Consider the following 21,179-nt stretch of genomic DNA (forward strand, 5'->3'; position numbering starts at 1 on the left):
CTGCCTCTCGCAGTGCACACTGGTGCTTGAGGGTGTAAAGCCATAGCCTTGAGTATACAGTAGACTGTAGCTAGTTGCATCCAGATGGCAGCCAAAGAAGCCGGTGTTGCACACCTTCACCTTACGATTGGTGATGACCTCGTGTTTCTGCGTAAAGTTCTTGCTTGTGACGCCTTGACGCCACCGTCGCCTCAAGCAAAATATCCTTCCAGCAGCACTTCCACTTAAATTGAGTCGTTGGTCACCATAGGCCACCACGAGTGCTGTACCGCTGTAGCACGCATGCGGCAGGGGTAGCAGTGGCGATGAATTACCGATGATCTCCTCTGTGTCTCTTTTCTAGATCGAAATAATGCTGCTGTTGTTTTGTTTTCACTATTTTGTTACACTGTTTGTACCGAAAACGTAAGCAAGCGCAAATTATACCGGCAAATTACGGGAAGTCTGAGAGGTTGGTGCACGAAATGTGCAATGATATTAGTGCTGTCAAACAGAGCGGTGAGCGCCAGATTGCTTGACGGAGCCTCCTCTCAGTCACCACTGTTTTTGTCTTAAAAATGGCGTATTTCCGCGGTGCTTTTTGCAGACTATGTTGTAATGCGATAGCATTGCTTGTCTCTTGAGGAGGCCACATTCCACCAATAAAATTGAGACAAAGCTGATAGGCGGGTAACTAAGATCAAATTTCCACACATTTTCCTTCGCTTGTTCGGTCTGCTTTTTCCTCTTGCGAGGCGTTGTGAAGACGGCGGCACATTCGGTGATTACTCCGTCCCACAATCCACCTATGTGCGTAATATGAGGAGACTAGAACATCACATTCAGCTCTCCCATTGCTCGTGCACGTGTGCGATAAGGAGAAGAGGACGGTACGCGTACCTAACTCTCTCACACATGTACATGCATTTAGATGAACTGAGCACCCCTCCCCCCTTCCCCCAAAAAACTACTGCATAAAAAAGAATTTTTTCTTAAAAAACTAAGTGCATACTTTTGAATTAAGTAGCAAGTTGCCGGATGTTTGCATCCAGCTGTGTTGTCAAATCGCAAAATGCCTTTTTCGTTTTTTTTTTTTAGATTAGTGTCAGCAGGGACATCACGAAAAGAACGCCCTACAGGCATCCTTTTTTCAGCCGACTTCATAGAGGCACACAACAGTACTCGGCTATTTCAACAAATCTTCGTGGCAAAGAGTATACAATCGTGCCAAACGTCAAGCGCTAAACTGACCGAATCGGATGACACAGACCCTGTCGGGTCGGACCGGTCTGACCCTGTTAAAGGGATGGTGAACCGTAATTTGGATTAAAAAAAATAAAGAAAAAGAAAACAATGCTGGAGATGTAGGCGGGACGCCACAATCCCTACAACACTACTAGTAAGGCGATATCTCAAATGGACGGCCGTATTTTTGGAAAAAGAAGCCGAGATAGAACCAGGCCGACGAGGCGCGTGACCGTCAAGATACCTAGTTTCCTCCTCTCTTCGTTTCGCTGCTTCAAGGCCGCGAGGCGGAGAAGACGCGAGTCCATTCCCTCGCCTTCTCGGAGAAACATGACGTCAACATTCCTGCCAAATCCGCCTCTCTTCTTGAAAAATACGGTCATCCGTACGAGATATCGTTGTATGAGTGATGTTTTGGTGTTTGTAGCATCCCGTTTCACGCGTTTGCCGCGTTTTTTGGGGAATCCAAATTTCGGTTCAGCATCCCTTTAACCGAGTGTCTTTACGCGGTTGCCACGAGTGGTGGAAGGGGAGCTCGAGCGATGGCATAGGGAATGTTGTGTTGTCGAACACTGAAAGTGTCTGACTTATCTTTAGGTATAGTTGAGGGAATATATTTTTTGGTTGTTTCTGTGCATTGTACAATGCACTTGATATATGTTGCAGGATTCACAGTGAACTCTCAGAGTTGCTGAAGAACAGCGACTACATTGTGAATGCCCTACCAAGCACACCAATCACCACTGGTATGCTGAATGGTGAGGTTCTCAGAAATTGCCAAAAGGTAAGCTCTTTTTTTACTTTGTCAGGCTTTTAGGATTATTTGCTAATTCAGACATATACCCATTGTCTGACAGAATATCATACTGATCAGTGAGCGCTTTGTCACAAAATATCATACTGATCAGTGAGCACTTTGTCACCTAAACCAGTGGTGTAGTCAGAGGGGTGCTGGTGGTGCTTCAGCCCCCCCCCCCCCCCTCTTTTCAGAAATCTCGCCGACTTTATAATAAATGCATGCATTTCACCCCCCACCCCACCGTCCCAAAAGTTAGGGGCGGCCCATTCACCTCAAACCGCCCCCCCCCCCCCCCAAAAGAAAAAGAAAAACAAATTCGCCACTGATCTATAAAAGAAGGTTTTCTTCTCAATAAATGGAATTTTTAGACATAGACAATTCAATCCATTATTTTTGTGGTGAACTTTGTTCTGAACACAATTTTATGGGAGCCACAATTAAGTGCACCAGTTGTATGCTTTCAAGCTGTCTTTATTTGCTGTTATGGTATAGAATGCCATGTTCTTATTTATACATTTGTACTGCCCCTTGCACCGACTATCGTTTATGCACTGTTGACCCAACAATGGCAGCAAAATCAAAAAAAGTCAAATTGGACGTTTGAGTGATTTATACAGCGTAAGGTTGGTCTGCCAGTAGGGGCGACACTGGTTTACACTGTAGATGAGCAATTTAGCCAGTGCAGTACAACCGCTAGCCTGGGGTCTTTAGCGTGCACCACGCAGTAGAGATACACGACCGCACGCCGGTACGATGCTCATCCAGATCGAAACGGGCAGGGGTGGGGCTCGAACCCAGGATCCCTGGGTTCAGCAGCGCGAGCTTCCGCTCCACGCGCGTCGAGCTGGGTGTGCGCTTCAGCCCACTCGGCCACCGATCCCCCCAACAATGGCAGCAGTTTGTGGGCAGCACTTCAAAGCTTGAAGAGGGCTATGTGTCAGTAATCTGTCGTACACTTGAATTGATTTGTACACAGTATCAAGGTAAATGGCGCCAAGGACTCGGGGTTTTCTAGTACTTACTAAGGCAGCGGTTCAAAAACTGTAGTCTGCAGACCCCGAGGAGTCCTTGGGGCCGTTCATGGAGGTCTGTGACAAATAAAAAAAAAATGCTCTAAAACAAATGTCTCTTACGACATTTCACAAGACGTCTATGCAAAATGCATTGTGGGTCCCCGAAGGACCCATAAGTGGGTCAGGGGGTCCATGACGGCCGGAAGTTTGAGAATCGCTGTACTGAAGGATGCAAGCTACCTCTAGTGGGATATTCCTTATATAGCGCTTCATGATTAGCAACCTTGCAGCACTTCCACTGAAAGGAAGATTAGACTGCCACTTCATAAAACAGCCACAAGAGCATCACAGCCTGACCATTCACAGCTCCAACGGCACGCATTTATTTCCCTTTTTTCTGTTTCACATTTCGGCTGCCAGGCCGTGCTAATTTTCGCCACACACTTGTATAGCTGGTGGCTCCTTGCTTCTCTTCCTTGCGTCGTTTCCACTTGCTTTTGTTGCTTCCTCTGAAGTTGCAAAAAGGGTAATTAATAATTCATAAGGGTGCACTAAAGACGTTTTTGAGATCGTCTGTTCCTGGTGAGAGCTCATTCTACGGGATCTTAGCATCCAGGAAATTGAAAAATTAGGCTTGTGCGACGGCTATTTTCCTACCAAAAATGTGATCGAAATTTGTGCCACTCCCCTTTTTGAGCGCAAAACGCTGGAGCACAGAATTCAGCGGAGGCGCCAGCGGCGTGACGACGAGCACGCTTCAGCCAATCGCAAGCGGAGGCGCTGTCGGCGCCTCTGCTAGATTCTGTGCTCTAGATTTTTTCGCTCAGAAAGAGGCATGGCACAAAATTCTATCACGTTTTTAATAGAAAAATATACGTCGCACAAGCATACTTTTTTTGGATTTCGATGATGCTTGGAGCTCGTAAAATGAGTTGGCCCCAAGAACAGACGATTTCAGAAACGTTTTTAGTGCACCCTTAAGACAAATTAAGGAGTAAAGGTGGAGAGTACTGGGTAATACCTTATCACATTTGAAACCCCTATACCAGTGGTTTTCAAAGAGGGGTCCGCGGACCCTCCGGGGTCAGCAAAGCCTTGCCTTATCAGTGAAGCCCAGTAATAAAAGTGAGGAGCTTTTTTTTGAACCATCGTATGTATCCCATAGAAATGATCATCACTATGCGGAGGGCAAGTTGGTCTGCTTCTTGCGGAGGGTTTGCATTGTCGTCAGAACGCCGAGCTCTGATTGGCTCGATTGGAAAGATAGTGGGTCGCCGCTACCCAGGGTCTGAGCGTCGTCTGCTCCATTTCAACATCGTCTGCTATTCAACAGCTGTCTTACCTATACGATCGAGCTCGACTTCGCCTTTCAATGAGGGCAGACGAGATAACTCGAGCGGCACGATGAGTTTTTGTCTAACAACTAGCAGACACGTATCAAGGAGCGAGCGAGCGAGCGAAGAATGGTACCTCGCGTTTAATGGGTTGTTCAAAGATAATCAGCTAACGACAGATGACAGCCGATTTAGTGACTGGAAATAAATAAATGTGGCTGTGAGGTCGCTACTGTGAGCACATCATAGCCCAAAAGTGCTCGATCGCTACTTTTTGTCACATTTTTCTCGCGCGACTAAAAAGCTATCGTCAATTAGGGTATTCGGGTACGTATGTTTGACATAAACCTAGGTGGTGAAAGTGTGAAAAGAATCTGAGCAAGATCGATTGAGCTACCCGAGCGGCGTCGAGCGTATCGCGGAAGATCTATCGTAAACTCGTTGACACCGAGAAGTAATTATTGTTTTTATTTTTGGCGAAATTTTATGGAATTTTATTTTTCTATACCCTGTTATTTAAACAGACGAACACTTGCTCGGGGGTAGTCTGATAGACTTCAATTAGCCCTCTGTATTTGCTCAAGCCTCTGTTTTCTAAGCTTACAAGGATAAAAACACGCTGCTTCCTTCAGTGTAGCATGCATGCGGCCCCGGACATCGAAGGGCATCACAGACTTGTTATTGCTCTGTTTCGTCCGGCTAGGAACCGCTTGTTCCTCTAAGAAGGGTGCAAGGCGCAAAAAACCAGGCACCTATTTAATAGGCTAGAGTTTCGCTCGTTATCGGAATTACCCAGACAAGTCACTACACCAACTAAGAACGGACATGCACCACCATCCTCCGAATCAAGAAATAGCTCTCAATCTGTCAATCCTCCCAGAAACTTAAAATGCGACACACTGTCGTGAATGCGCCCTCCACACCCGAAGAATCAGCACGTTTTCGTTTAACCTGGTAACATTGCCGCTGGGACTGCGCCTGATCGGAGCTCACGGCTACAGCCATAGCTGCTACAACACATTCGCCATTGCCGACGCCGAAATATTTACATCCGCGTCTCCCCGCCCCCCGGAGCTTAGTGTAAGCTACTCTTCTACCTTCACACCTCCTTTTCCGTGCGCAGGAGACCGAATCGAACCCACTTGCGAGGGGCATGAATTCAACGCTCCTTTCAGTCGCACGATCTTTCTTTGATATTTTCATCTCAATTACCACTAATGAATAGAACCACCTGCCCAACTCCATCGCCACAATCACAGACGCTCCGGCATTCAAGTCTGCCATTCAAAACTATTATGTTAACTAATATGTGTTGAAATATATTTTTTGTACTTTTGAACTTCCCCACCCTTCTATAACTCCGTATGGCATTGAAGGTATTGAAATAAAATAAAATAAAAATTAAATCACTGTCATGGTTAACCTTTACCTTTCCCATCCCCTCACAACGCCCAGTTTGACCTGTGTGTGGAAAACCTTATGCTAATAGTAGTATGCAATAGATGACCTCTCTTTGACTTCTGAGCATGGTCTACATGTGCTACCTTCATGTGGTCTCTTTGTTCAAAATGAAACACACCAATGACTATAGACATATACGTTCGAAACCCCGATTTTCAGAACTTGTCTTCTTGTTTCGACCACCACATGTCTGGTCAATGGACTGCGCCAATGCCACAATATCACGCTTAGGAAGATTTTGGGTTACGGTATGACTGTCAGCCCAAAGAACACAAAATGTGTAGTGCTATTTTTGTTGGGCTCATTTTTTTTTGTCTCTGTGTTCTATTATACGCAGCAGTGATTCGTTTACTTGGTTTCCTCAATTTCTTCTCTTCTCAGTTTAGCCTGCATATTTTGGTACTCATGTTGGATTCAAATGCCACTTCCCCGTCATATCTCTCTTCCGCTGCAAGAGGCTCTGATGCAGCCTGTAGCATTGTTTCGAATGACATTGTGAGCCTTAGCCAGTACTATTTGCTAAGCATTAGCATGCTTCATCTACAAGGTTATCTTGTATGGAAGTTATCTTGTATGGAGCCCAAATGAAGCACTCTTTGCGCTTATTCTGACAGCTAATTCACAAACATTGTTTATTTAACATCAAACTCTCCACAACAAATGTAGCTCTTTTTTACCGGCTCTCATCGGAGCGCTTGGCTGACGTGGTTGAACGCTGCGATAGCGTTCGGCCGGTAACCGTGCTCAATCAGTGAAGCACTGATTGAACACGAGTCCCAGTTGAACGCTGCTGCAGCACTCGTGTTCAACCTTCTTTCTAGAGCCGCCAAATAAGCCAGGCTTTAGAACAGTTACCCTTCAGCCTTTCTTGTGCTGAAAATCACGGTGGCCAGTTCTTTCATGCTTTATTTGAAATTGCAGGAAACGCTCTTCCATCCTCCAGAAGCGTTAAAATAGTAACAAAACAGGCCAGTATCAACTGAGCTTCCTAAGACTGCATCTAGAGCTGAGGAAGTCGCATTTTTTAATTGTGACGATCGAGAGTTGCGTCTGCTTCGCACTAAGCACCAAGATGGCGTCTCCCACTAGCAGATCGGGGAACGGAGTGCCGATACTCTAAGCGTTGCGCATTTAGTGGCTTTACTTCTTCCTCACCTCGATCGAGATAGATGAGGTAAGGAATGCTGTCTGCAAGGCCTTGTGTTGTGTCAACACTGAGCTGTGCGGCAAACAAGCTGGGCAAAGTGCCTTCTGTAGTTGGATATCCTCACCAATAACATTATTCTGGGGTTTGGCATGCCATTTTTTTGTTAAATGTAATTTTTGTTTCGTTTTCAGAAGCCGGTATTGATAAATATTGGTCGCGGAACCATAATCAGTGAAGAAAGCATCATCGAAGCCTTGAAGTAAGGTTCATTTTTTTTATTCCAGCTATTTTGTGCGGAAACTCTCCTACCTTGAAATATAAAGAGACAAAGGTAAAAATGACCTCTTGAAACTTACTGCTGTAATTTCTAGCGTTAATGTTTATTTTTTTTGCAGAGGTGTGACATATACCCTTCATTAGTTTATCGGATTCCACCCCAAACATTTAATCTAATTTGTTTACCATTATTTTTTAAGATTAACAAATCTCTACTTTCGTTCTTAGATTATAGTAGCTATATGTAACCTTGTTATGGGTCTCCTTTCCTACGTTTTTTGAGATAGCAATGACGTTTTGACTCTCATGGCAGTGACTTGAGACACACACATACTTCTTAGATAAAAATAAAAAAAAAGCAATGTACATTTTGCTTGAAGAACATTGTGTGAGGCAGGCTAAGGGAAAAATTAAACTGAATTAGGAAATACTGACAACACGAAATAGAACAGAGGTCCACAACATACAGCCCACAACCTACAAATTAGTTTTCTACAATTTGCCGTGCCACTAAAGCTTTTGGCCTTTATCACAAAATTATTGATCTTGAATTAAATGTTCATTAGAACCACTGCCATTGCTCGTGGAAGCTTTAGCTGCCAGTGACTCTAGTTGACACTATACTAAGCATGCTATATTACATATTTTGTGCGTAGGACAGCAGGACAGTATTGCATCTAGAAGGTTAACAGTGATCAAGAGACCTCTGATTTGTCAATATATATTCGGCGTGTGTATCTCCTCACTATAGCCTTGCCAAAAAGGCTGAAATCAGTTCCAACGGCCTTAGTGCTGCCTCTGAGCTGTAGCAACTATAGCACTAGTTGAAGCGTCAGCTTGTTTCCTTTTTTAAGATCTTGCACAAGGTCTTTATTCACAAGTTTGGTGCACTATGGTCGTTGTTGCCCTTGTACCACAATCGTAATCACATTTTTAACAATGAAAGCCAATGACATCGTGCATAATACATTGCCAACTACTCATTTAAGTCTATTTAATGACTCGAAGCGCGAAAAAGTAGGATTACGTGTTTATATTCGCTCAAATTTATATACAGAAGGGGCGGGTTACCGTGGCCCGCAGCCGAGATCATCCTGCCGGCATTCCATCTGTCCCATGGCCGCTGCACGTTTTCCCGCAGTGAACTCTGCAGGGGAATGCGGCAGTCGGGTTTAGTCGGACCCAGCAATAGCTTGTGGTTAGTAAACACTTCAAATAACCTTCCCCAGGCGTATTGGGGGAATTTCAGCACCCCAAACACCACTGCGAGTGCCTCCTTGTCGAACTGGCTATAGCTATTCTCTGCTGCTGTTAACCTCCTTAAAGAAAACGCCACGGATCGCTCTGCATCATTTTGCATTCGATGTGCCAACACTGCTCCAATGCCGTACGGCGACTTATCGCAACTCAATAGCAACGGCAACTTGGCATCGTAATAAATCAAAACATCATCAGACCTCAGCAACATCTTACTGGTTTCAAATGCTGCCGCTTGCTGACAACCTCACTTACAAGACGTTCCTTTCTGGAGTAACTGGTGCAGCGGATGCAGCACAGATGACAAGTTCGGCAAAAATCTTCGGTAGAAGTTTCGAAGTCCCAAGTGACTTTGTAGTTCACGTACCTCTGTTTATTGGGTTGCTTGGACAATGGCCTCAACCTTCTGGGGTACCGGATGCAGGCTATCCTTGTCGATGACTTAGCCCAGGTACTCGATGCTCCACGGCCAGAAGGTGCCGTGGTGCCGTGGAGCATCCGTTTCCACCCCCCCTTTTAAGTCTCGTGTAATAGGTCCAACACTGCCACTCGCAGCGACGCTGAAACCACCATACGGTTTCCCTGCAGCTCACAGCCGTCCATCACCGAGAATTCCTCCATGCGGTTTGTAAATGGCCACCACTCAGCGCAGTATGGTAAATGGCCCCCAGTCCACAACGCCGTACGTAACGAAGGCAGCACTGGGTCTCGGCCAGTTTCCGCCTTTGCTACTGCGGCAGACAGCACCGTTGTTTTCATACACGACCTCGTGTATAAAAACATCCAGGAATCTTGACTCCTCCAAAAGTTTGACTGGTAGTGGTAGTCGACTCAGGGCATCAGCATTACCCAAACTGGCACCTGGCCTGTAGGACAGCTTGTAATGGCAGCCACTCAGTGTCAACGCCCACCGGAGCACCCGCGGTGAACCCTGCAGCGGAATGCAGAAATCGGGCCCAATCAGACCTAACAATGGCTCGCGATTTGTAAGCACTTCAAATAACCTTTCCGAGACGTATTGGTGGAATTTCAGCACCCCGAACGTCACTACCAGCGCCCCCTTGCCGAACTGGCTATACACTCCGTGCGACACGACTGGCGCGCCGCCGCGCGGCCGGTACCGAAGGTAGGCAGTGAGCACCCCAGAGAAAACGGAACCGAAACCACGCCGCGTACGTTGGTACGCGTTGAAGTCGGAGTGGTGCTGTTGCGCTGGGTTCACAGCATGAAGTGCTGACTGTGCTGCGTCATTAAGTGCTTCAATAGTTATGCGTCGTATCTCGCGGAGACAAAGTTTCACAGTTTTTCACCTCGCCGATGTTTTGTGGGACAGCGACAACGATGGAGCCGTGCCGTATGACACGAGAAATTTGTTGTCCCGATCATGTCTGCCACTGTGTCGGCACGGCTGACATATTCTACACTGCCGCTTTGAGCTCCGAGTTTGTTTTCGTATCAGTAACGCCTACATGTGTCAGCGCCGATGGGACGAACTGAAATGCCATCCCACACTCGCGGGTATGCAGTGCCAATTTCGTTGGAGGAATGCCCTCCAAAGAAGTTTCGTCCCCATCGTACGTGTCGATGATATTTCCGGACAAATATGGCACACGATCTGTACTTCATGAAGAAAGATTTGAACGGTAAAAAGGTGACAAATATAAATCTAAAGAAAACAACCATGAAACTCGGAATCACTGGAGAATCGGCGTTTCAGTATGGAAGCTTATGTGGTGTGCTTTCTTTCTTGATCAGCCTCCTTCTGGATGTGGAAACACTGACACCCCGAGTTCTGTAGACAACAATTTTTTTTCTCGGCGTTAGAGCTACCTATCGCAAAGTGGTTCGAACTGGAAGTACCGTCCACTAGTCCCTTCCTACCTGTAAAGTGTGCACCTCCCACGATGAGTGGTATTTTCTGACAGCCTTTGACGGTCAAAGCCAGTTCCCATTTAGTTGCGCCGCCCAAACTAAATTTCCACCTGGTTTCGCTATGCCAAATATTTTTGTTATAATAAGTGTTGTGCCAAGTGACGGTCATGTCAAAGTACCTGTGGGCCGAAAATCAGCACCTCGCACAACAGGTTATTACACAACAGCTGACCGCAAAAGCACTTGGCGGCCAAACCGTGTGTTGGCCGACAACTTCGTTTTCTCGGCTTTGGAATCACCTTTCGTAAAGTTGTTTCAATTGGAAGTACAGTCCACTAGTCCCTTCCTACCTCTAAAGTCTCCACCTCCCCCGACCAATGGTATTCTCTTGACAGCCTTTTCATGGTCAAAACCGGTTCCCATTGAGTTACGCCGCTCAAATTAAATTTTCACCTGGTTTCCCTATGCCACCTTTTTTTTTTTGTATAATAAGCGCTGTGTCATGTTACTGTCAAGTCCAAGCACCTGTGTGCCCAAATCCGCACTTTGCGCAGCCCGCTATAACACAACATTTTGGGTCCAATATTGGATATACCGTACAGCTTTATTTCTTTATTCGTTAGAAACAACTTTCACACCTGCTGTCTTAATGAAACTTGGCACACTTCGTGCAGAAACTTAGTGGACATCTCACTCGCCTCCAAATATTATCGTTCCAGCAGTCTTAGGTTTACAGCGACGAGCGAAATAAATTTCCCACTCAAAGCAATTATGGTGGCGGCCGTCTTGCTTTTCGGAAAATTGCTCCAACTCCTTTTTTGGCCGCAACTAGAGAAATTCCCCCGAATAACGACTAAAACTCAATATATAAAAAGAGGAGAACAGCTAAATGCCCTTCTGCCCCAGCACTCATGCAACGTCACCCTCAACGTATCGGCTCAGAAAGCAAAAGTTTCGTCCGTGCGCGCTTCCGCCGCCACAGCTTGGCATGCGAAAAGGCGCCGCAGGCTGCAGAACGCGCCTCACGGTCGAACGCCAGCTCCTCCGCTAGCGGCGCTGCGCGCGTTTTTCAAAGCGCCCCCTATAGTTCCCGCAAGGAGTGTATAGTTCTTCTTTGCTGCTACTAACCTCCTAAAAAAAAGAAAAAAAAAGCCACAGGTTGCTTTTCACAATTTTGCATTTAATGTGCCAACACTGCTGCAATGCCGTACAGCGACTGATCGCAACATAATAACAACGTCAACTTGGCATTGTAATAAATCAACACATCAGCAGACGTCAGCAACTTTTTACTAGTTTAAAATGGTGCTCCTTGCTCACGACCCCACTTCCAAGATGCTCCTTTCTTGAGTAAGGGGTGCTGTACCAGTTACTAAAGGATGTGGCACAGATGACAAGTTCGGCAAACACCTTCGGTAGAAGCTAACATGTCCCAAGTAACTTTGTAGTTCACATGCAGCTTTCAATACGTTAAGCGTTGCCACCAACAAAGACGACGACGATATTTTTAGGCACGAGCCCAACGGCACGTATATTAAACAGAACGTTTGCACCTAAGCTCGGAGTCAGTCGTACCATCTCTTCCGTCTTCAACATCGAACGCGCTAATAAATTGGTGACCCGGACTTGATGATCGGTTCCGAGCACATGCCATCCAGGGGAACGTTTTCCGCAGCCCAGGGCATGGCAACGGCATGTCATTTCGCAGGTTTATTTGGGGGCACATTTACCACAGTCCCCGCATCCGGAGCCTACGTCACCACCTCTGCCTCGTCGCGTCTGCCGCCGGCATCTCTCAGCAACGGGCTGCGACCACCTCGCTCACCCCGCCGGCACGGCAAGTCTACGTTCGTTGGTATTTCCACCTCTGCCGCAGTCCCTGGTGTCTCCCCGGCAGTCGTGCCCATCTGTGTGGTGTGGGGCTGGCCTGGCACGGTCGCGTGCTGTCACAACATGTGGGGCGTGCCGCACCGTGCCACGCTGGGGCATGGCAAGTCACGGCGCACCAGTCTGTTCATGAGGCACGTCGCTGACCGACCAAGGTCTCTTTATCACTGCTAGGTCAGGCATCTGCTCTCCACTCGTTACATCATCTCCGGGAATTACACTGCATCGGTCCCGCAGCTGGCCGCCATCTGCCTGGAGCCCGCGTGGGCATAAAGCCCGCTAAACTTCAGAGCCACAGCACTACCGGATCGTTGTCCTCGCTGTCTCCACTTCGCCTAACCTGAACATTAACCATAACCTGCCCGGTCACCTTACGTTGTCTTCAACTTCTACCGCTTTCTGCCGTGTCATTTCCCTCGTAGCGCGGCGCCAACCGCAACAGTGGTACTTCTAGGATCCTAATTGGCTACTGACCACAGGATCGCTGCGCCCCCTGCAGCCTGCTGCAGGCCTACATGCAACGTCTCTAGGGGGGAGCTATCTGTAGCTGTCAATACGTCCAGCGACTCCACCAACAAAGACGACGACGATATTTGTTGGCACGAGCCCGACGGCACGTGGAATAAACCGGTGTGTCGAACCTGAACCGAACTGAACCGAAAACCGGAACCAAACCGTTATTTTTAGCGGAACCATAACAGAACCGAACTGAAATCTTTGCCGCCATCTTGCTACTGAACTGGAATATAACCGGAAAAAAATATAACGGTAACCGGTTCAAAACGGTTCACGGTTATTTTTTATTATTTTATTACAAAATGAGCGTTCGAGAAGCAAAAATTGCCAGCTGTATTTCTATGAAGTGATCAACTTGCGAATTGCAATGTATGAAAAATTGTCAGTTTTCGTGGCGCATTTGTATTAGCACTACGATTAACCATGTGCCACATGGTTACGTGACTCGTGGTGTCAAGATATGCTGTCAAAAAATGTCTCGTCACGTGGCCTTGTCTTGTAGTCACATGACTCACCGCGTCAAGTCAACTTAAATTCAGTACGTTACTATAGTCCGTTGCTACTCAAGAAGGTGGGGCGAGGGAACGGACGGCCGGGAAGGAGGAAGCAGGCGGAACGCTGGAGAGGAGGATGTTTCCCCTTTTCTTCTCCAGCGTTCCGTCTGCTTCCTCCTCCCCGGGCTTCCTTTCCCTCGCCCTACCTTCTCGAGTTGCAACGGACTACACCGTGACGTCACAGACCATCACGACTTCTCACCGCGAGTCACGTGACATCGTGACGTACTCGATAGTCATGAGCAAAAGTCGAGTGCCCAGGCTCTTGACGATCAGCATTGCCAAATATTCGTGTTGGCTCGTGTTCAGTCAAAGATGAGAATAGCTGAACTCTAACACCGGCGGTATACAATTAGCGTCAGATCACATCGCCGATTGTTCTAATAATGAGTTGAGAAGGGGGAAAGCTATTTTGTTTCCTTTATTTTTTTCTGCGCCTGCCATTGAGCGGAGAGAAAGACTAATGGTGTTTTTTCAAGCTATCAGCGTCAGGAGGTTAGCTCTTTGCGGTATTTACTGGCAGTAGAAAAATTGTTGAACCATTTTATATGTACACATCGTCAGCCAAACTTGTTTTCGTTGTAGCTGAACTATCTAATGAAAGTTGTCACGAGAATGGAAGCATCGAAAGGACTAAATATGGCTTATTAATCTGACGATAAATAAAACTACAAGTGCGTGCAGTAGGGATACCTGAAAAGAAAGATTCTAGTGGCCTTAAAAGCAGCCGCTCAAATTCTCGCAGTTTTGTTGAAACTTCCATATTTTTGGGGTGCAAAATAGAAGAAATGGAGGATTGCTGTTAGAAAATGACACAAATATAATTGTCGAATTAGCACTCTCTTTTTTTCTAGAATGTATAAAATGTCGGTTGTTAGTTTAGCGCCCTTCCTGGCTGCCTCGTCCTTCCTTCCTTGTTGTTTTGCGCTATTTTATTCATGATAAAAAGTATTATCTGGAGAAGCATTGTCAAATGGAAAGGTTGAGAAAAAAAGGGGGGGGGGGGGAGTTTGAAACACATACTGTGTTGTAAAAGTTCCTCTGCTCCGCATCTTTTCCGCAGACCAGACAGTGTGATCCCACAAAAACTACTTCGTTTGCAAAATCACTCCTGCTAGAAAGCACATTTTCGGAGTGCCAGACGCTCTCGCGGTTCCTCACGACGCTGAACTAAGAAAGAATAATTTTTGCTTCTGAATACAGGAGTTTCACTGACCGCGAACCTTCTGCAGCGTACATTGTGCACCACCAGCATTTAGTGCGATGATGTCACGTGCGAACCATTTTAAACAGTTCAGTTTTCAGGCTAAATGTGATGTTCTCAACACAATACTCGGTTTCACTTTGAAGCCTGGTTCAGACCGTTGCATTTGACTGCGTTTGACTGCGTTGCGGCAGCGAGAAACCATGACATTCCTGCTGCTTATATCGCGTGTCAAGATGATTCCTTGAATTGGATTCCACGCTTCATACGAAGCACAGATGTGCCGGTGACTCGCTTTCGGTTCTCGACGCAACGCAGTCAAACGCACTCAAACGCAACTGTCTGAACCGGCCTTAAGTGTGAGCGTAGCAGAAGCTAAAAAAAGCGGGCCTTTCAGCATTCTTGCCAAGCACGCGCGCTACTGCAGTGCAAGCACTGGTCAGGACCACATGCTCGCGCTTGTAGTATCGGCTGCATGTGGACTTGAAGGTGCCCTGCAAAGCGTTTCTGGCCAGTTTTTTTTTTTTTTTAGTTTGCATCGCGTTCGTTCTATCTAGTGAGTGTGACTCTGGCGACACACTAGACATAAAATAAAGAAAAAAATGACGTATTTTGAACATAACAAGTGAAGCGAGTTCAGAATTTTAAGCACATTTTCTTTTGTTGATGACGTACTTGGTCAAAATCAATAGAGAACCTAAACGACAAGAGCGTGCTACAACCATGCGCGATCTTCCTAAATGTTGAAAAGTAACCTCCAATTATGAAGACGAGAACGCCCCACAAATTTACGGGCGTTTTAATCAAAAATTTGAGTCAGAGTCACGTGCTTGAAGGGATCAGAAGGGGTCACTTGTGCCTATTCAGACGATCATTCTTCTAGAATTCTATGTCGTCACTGAACGCTCGTGTGTGACACTGATAGGCTCGTCTTTCGAACCACCATTTGGTTCTCTTCGTCCCTTTACAATGCCCCTTTAAGCTGAAACGAAGCATATCAAAAGGGGATGTCCAAATTGTAAAGTTGTGCAGTATATATAGCAGTCTCGCGGTGATATGTGGCAGCCTAATAAAATGTCAGAGCGCGCATGACTGGTAAAGCACAGAGTTGTGAAATGAGGCCCCAAGACAAGTGTACGTAAAAACGAATATAACTTTACCCTCCCGAGAATGTATTCTGCGAAGTTTCGAGCTTGTGCAATCCGATGTTCAAATGTGATTTAAATTAGAAATATATTGCCTGTTCTTCGCGATGTTTATGTGCACTTAGGAACATCAATGCACGCCTCTCTATTAGAAAAATACGGAGCATCACCCAACCAAGTTCTTAAAAGTTAGGAGTCCGACGTTTGAAAACCGGTTCGGTATTTTCATCAGGGACGACTTTTTGCACTTGGACAGCTGCAGCTTCCTTTCCATCTACGGTGTGTCGTTTGCTTTCTTTTTTTTTGTTTAATGCGAAAGCATTAACTGTCCTATGGATCGAACCGACCTCATCAGCTTTGAAGCCGCTCTAAACGACGCCTTCCCTCGTCATAATGTAGCGTGTAGCAGAAATCTGTTGGATAGACTCCCATTGGCTGGCGTGCGTCATCAAGGAACGAGGCTCTTATTGGCTCTCATACGGCGTACTCCCAAAACACGCCACCAGAGGAGTCCTCTCCATGGCGGCGCAGCGCTCGCCTGCAGTGGCCCGGCCGCCGGATGGAGTTCCGTCATACGTGTTTAAGTTTAAAACCAGCATCTTTATACATTCATTTTGGCGGTAAGGCATCCTGAATGGGATTATTTAGAAGAATACCATTTATTATCTCTCTTTCTGCACATTTAGTTTATTTTCCTTGAGACCTATATTGTGAGCACACAGTCCTTTTTGGCGTAGCCGGTATTTCACACTGCCGAACAGCGACCAAAAAGCGCGTTCTGCAGGCTCAACAGATAGCGTGTTCTCGAGTATCAATCTCCCGTGTCGGTCTCAAGCGGTTATGTGAACTTCATAAATCAAATCTATTGATGACCATAAAAAATATTTTATTGCTGCCTGAAGACTTGACAACAGAAAAAAAAAGGGCCGATCACCCTAAAGATATAGATCATAAGTAAATGCACCCCCCCCCCCCCCCCCCCCTTTCTGAAATATGCTCTGCAAATCTTTTCCGGCGTTTTATCCTTGATAGGCTCGTCTATAAGTGATTAGAAAGAGCCTTAACCAAATGCTTTATTTGAAGCTGATTTAAATAACATATGTGTTACTGACGCGTATTCCACTTCTCAAACATATAAAAGTATGTTGCTCATTTTATATGATGAACAATAGTTTTATATGTCTGGGGGCCGGACGAAAACAAAGTACACAGTGGCGCGTGGCGGAACTATAACGATTGAGCACGCAGACCGTCAGAAAGTGACCAATTAAGTAGTTGCAATGTCGAGCAGAGTATGAAATACTAGTTTGTTCTATTTAAAAAAAAATATAAAAAATAGGAAGTGTGATGTTTATTTGCAAATTGAATTGACCGACATCTTAACAAGAACAAACATCAAACGCCAAGCTATGTCAAAAATGTTCACTTCGGTACGCGCTATTTTAGGCCAGATCCGATCTGAGTACGAAGGTCACTCTTTTCTGCATGAATTTTGCTGCATCACGGTGCTGAGTGTAAACAGTATTTGTCAGGAAGGCAGCGTTGTGATTGCCGCTCAGTGTTTCTAAAAAAGGTAGACTGAAAGGGTTTCTTCTAAATGTTTCCTGGCATTTTGAAAATTATTACTTTTAGCTCAGTTGCGTCGTCATGATATATATTTTAAAACGCATTTTGTAAACTACGTTTCAGGATATATCTGGTGAGGATGTGCCCATTTCATGATTTTATGCACTGTAATTAATTCCTAAGTTCAAGCTAAGTTCCAGAGCACAGCAAGATTTGACTGTTAATACTGCGACGCAAAGTTTTAGCATTAACGGGTATCTTAGGCGACCTGCCAAACTGATAACCTTTAGATTCAAGTAAAATATATACGACTGTGGTAAAAAATATTTTGAGTAATATATGCTAATCTAGCTTTTCTTTTATTGTTTCATTGAAATGAAGTAACGGAATTTATTTTGTACCTGAAAATAAAAGTGGATTTTTACGAATGATAAAAAGCTATCTTCAGGGTGTCACAAAAAAAAGTTTACAGAGTTTTTCTAACCGAAAAATAAACTAGGCATGGCCGAACGCTCATTCTCCGCCCAAAGGTAGAGCTAGAGGTCACAATTAGATGCCAAAGTTTCAGCCCGATCCGATACATTAATTAAAAGTTATAAATGATTTTCTGAAAAATTTCGATGGGAAAATGGCGACCGACCGAGTTTTCAAATACACGGGGCTCTATGGCACCAGAAACCGAAAACGGGCGAAAATGGGCTCAATTTTCCCATTGAAATTTTCAGAAAATCACATAACTTTTGATTAAGGTATCGGATCGGGCTGAAACTTGGAGATCTGATTGCGACCTCTAGTGCTACCTTCGGGCGGAGAATGAGCGTTCATCGATGTCTAGTTTATTTTTAAGGTAAAAAAAAAAACGTAATTTTTTTTGTGGCACCCTGTATATACTCGTTTTTCACTGTAAATAGTGCCTATTGCAAAAAAAAAAAAAAAATAAAAACTTTGGAAAATTTTTTTTTAAAGTTTGCGGTTCAGACCGGTTCGAACCAGTTGGAACCGTTATTTTTCGCTCCCCGGAACTGAACCGAAAGCCGCAAACCCGAACCGGAACCGAACCGATGAGCATTTCGGTTCAACATCCTGGATTAAACAGAACGTTGCACCAAGATCGGAGTCGGTCGCACCAAATCTTCCATTTTCAACATCGAGCGCGCTACACACATACATACGTTCGTTGGGGTGCTTGGACAATGGCCTCGACCTTCTGGGGTGCCGGATACAGATTATCCTTGTCGATGACGCAGCCCAGGTACTGGACGCTTGACGCCCAGAAGGTGCACTTTTGCATCTTATGCTCCACCTGAACCTCTGGAGCTGCCCCATCTGATTACTCCAGCTGCTCGCCCTAGGTACGGTGGCAGTTGCTGTCGCGAGTCGTTATCCAGTAGTTCAGCCTCCGTCACCCGATGCCACAGGTAGTCTCCATGATCGTTCCAAACTGACCCATCTGCCAGCTGTACCTCGGCCGACGATGCGCTGGTGGTCGCCCCAGCAATCGCAGGCACTCAACGAAGTCCCGGCCTGAAATTCCTGGCCCAAACAGCATCTCCCGGCCGGGGTACAGGCTCTGCTCGTGCTGACCGGTCACTATATACCTTTTGCTGCAACTGTCGGAGCTGCACCTTGCCCCGAATATCCGGTCGCAATAAGTCCAATGCTGTCTTCAAGCGCCGACCCATGAGCAGCTCTGCAGGGGGGCGTTCGGTAAGACCATGTGGTATAGTCCGATATGTGAGCAGCACTGGCGATCCGACAGTGAAAATTTCATCCTCGTCGCCAGTTGTTACATGTTTATATTCACTCAAATTTATGTACAAAAGGAGCGGGCCATCCTGGCCGCAGTCGAGATCATCCTGCTGGCATTCCATTTGTCCCGTGCGCGCTGCACGTTGTCCCACGAGGCGGCCACCCGGTGCGTGGCGCTACCTGCTGCCAGAACAGGTACATAAGTAGAATATGAATTCTTTTGCAATCCATTTTAGTATATAGCTTCAGAATGTATCTTAGTTCACAAGTATTGCTGGAACTCCGCTTACACTGAAACATTCAGAGTATGGAAGTTTAAATTGCCCAGCAAGTAAAAACGTAAAAAATTACTTTATCATGCCCCAATACTGATGATGTCATTTTTGATAAGCCACATGCAACAGATTACTTTTACATCCATAACGCTCAACAAGAGGAGTATGCAGTCTTATAAACACAGACCTGGGAAATATAGTTTTCGTGAGCTGTCAAAGACAAAAAGCTACATTTCTCAGGTATAGCTTATGCAGTTTTGCATAAGCTTTATTTTTGTCCATGCCAATTTTCAGCGTTTCGCCCCTAAGGGCGAAACGCTGGAAATTGCAAGCAAAAATACTAATTTTGTATCTGTACAGACTACCAAAACTCCCTGCATGTAACACTGTGCGCATTTGCATTAAGGAACCTGGTTGCTTATTGAGAGGAGTGGCGTGGTTTCGGTTTAGATCGCCTTAATGAGAAAGTATATAGTGCATCTCAAAACTTAACATCGAAAGAATAAAACACGGAGGACAAGCACATGACAACTCCGTTTTTTTATTTAGCAACAACGTTTATTTTGGGCAGGAAAATTGCACCCTGAACGAGATCTCAACTAAGATAGGGTGATAAGGGGGGAAAGGAAAGTGAGGGATGCATCCATATCGTTCCCCCCTATCACCCTACCTTAGTTGGGATCTCGTTCAAGGTGTCATTTCCCTGCGGAATATAAACATTGTTGCTAAATGAAAGAACGTGGTTGTCCTGTGCTTGTCCTCCGTGTTTTATCCTTTCGATTTTAACTATTCATGTTCAACTCCCTCGCTTTTACCGGTCTCAACACTGCATGACAATAAAGTCGGCACTTGCTTGCATTGCACCCATTAATCTTCGCGAGAGCCCCCGCTAAAACAGGGATCTCCAGCGGCTGTAAGGGCCTGCCTACGCTTAGCAAGGAGTAGGAGTACGGCCTGCCGCGTTCCACACCTGTCTTGCGGCCTGCAGCTACCACTCCAGAGTGCAGCAGGACTCTTCCGGCCTGCGAATGATTTAAGAAGCCTCGGGCATTGAGGTGGCGATAAAAGACGACTGGCCCATCGTAGTGCCGTTTTGCCTGCGCACAATCTCCAGCACGTCGGGAGTCCGAATAAACGTACCTCAGCTTTCCATCCGTATTGGCGGGCAACGCCTACAGCATTGTAGATTTAAGGAAAGTCACGTATTCGAAAATGCAAGCGCTATATCTGGTCTTGACGTGATGTCGTGAAGTTAGGTTAGCAAATTGAAACCGGAACCTTGTGGTCAACGGCTTCCCAATATGTTGTGCGCGGCTTTACGTCGCTAGGATCGCTTCGGTTTCAGAAGAGGCCTATGAAACGCCAAAAGAACTGAGCTTTGGGTGAGATTTTGGTTTTTCCACGGCCTGCCTAATGTGCTGTAATTTTTGCTATTAAAAAAATGCCTAAATGCATTGCATATATGTCATACAGGAGAAGACATGGTACGCAGTGAGAAGAACTAACATTGGTTGTGAAGTTTCAACCACCTAATTTTGAACATGGTGACAGAGTCTGGGTTGTCTCAGTGCAAAGTGTGTATTTTCTAAGAGGGAAAATATTTTTTTTTAAAAAGTCACTTCAAATAGTAAGATGGTTCCTTTGGGATAGCTTTATCTACCCCTGTGTACTTTGGGTATAAAGTGTAAAGTGAAAATTAGGAAATTAATTACCTGAAATTCACTAATAACATATTGAAATATTCGCCTCAGCTGGCACATTTTAATTAGAAATGGGTTCCTCTTCGTCAAAATATGAAAAGCAGTTGTTAGAATTCATAAATTAAGGTGTGCCTGCTGACAGTTCTTTTTTTTTTTTTTTTGAGCGCAGCTCTTAGGCGGCCGTTTCCGGCTTGAGCGGC

The 21,179-nt window shown here is 45.7% G+C and overlaps 1 protein-coding gene across 1 annotated transcript in view; it reads left to right on the plus strand.

Annotated features, from left to right (window-relative positions):
- LOC115322726 (glyoxylate/hydroxypyruvate reductase A-like) overlaps positions 1–21,179 on the plus strand; it is a 134,210-nt gene that overhangs the window by 88,054 nt on the left and 24,977 nt on the right. Inside the window, exons 9-10 of the mRNA XM_042292331.1 lie at positions 1,891–2,008; positions 7,170–7,237. Of these exons, the coding sequence (XP_042148265.1) occupies positions 1,891–2,008; positions 7,170–7,237 (186 nt within the window). The remainder of the gene's footprint in view (positions 1–1,890; positions 2,009–7,169; positions 7,238–21,179) is intronic.

Source organism: Ixodes scapularis, unplaced genomic scaffold, assembly GCF_016920785.2.
Source record: "Ixodes scapularis isolate PalLabHiFi unplaced genomic scaffold, ASM1692078v2 PGA_scaffold0__279_contigs__length_252992795, whole genome shotgun sequence".
Classification (NCBI taxonomy): domain Eukaryota; kingdom Metazoa; phylum Arthropoda; class Arachnida; order Ixodida; family Ixodidae; genus Ixodes; species Ixodes scapularis.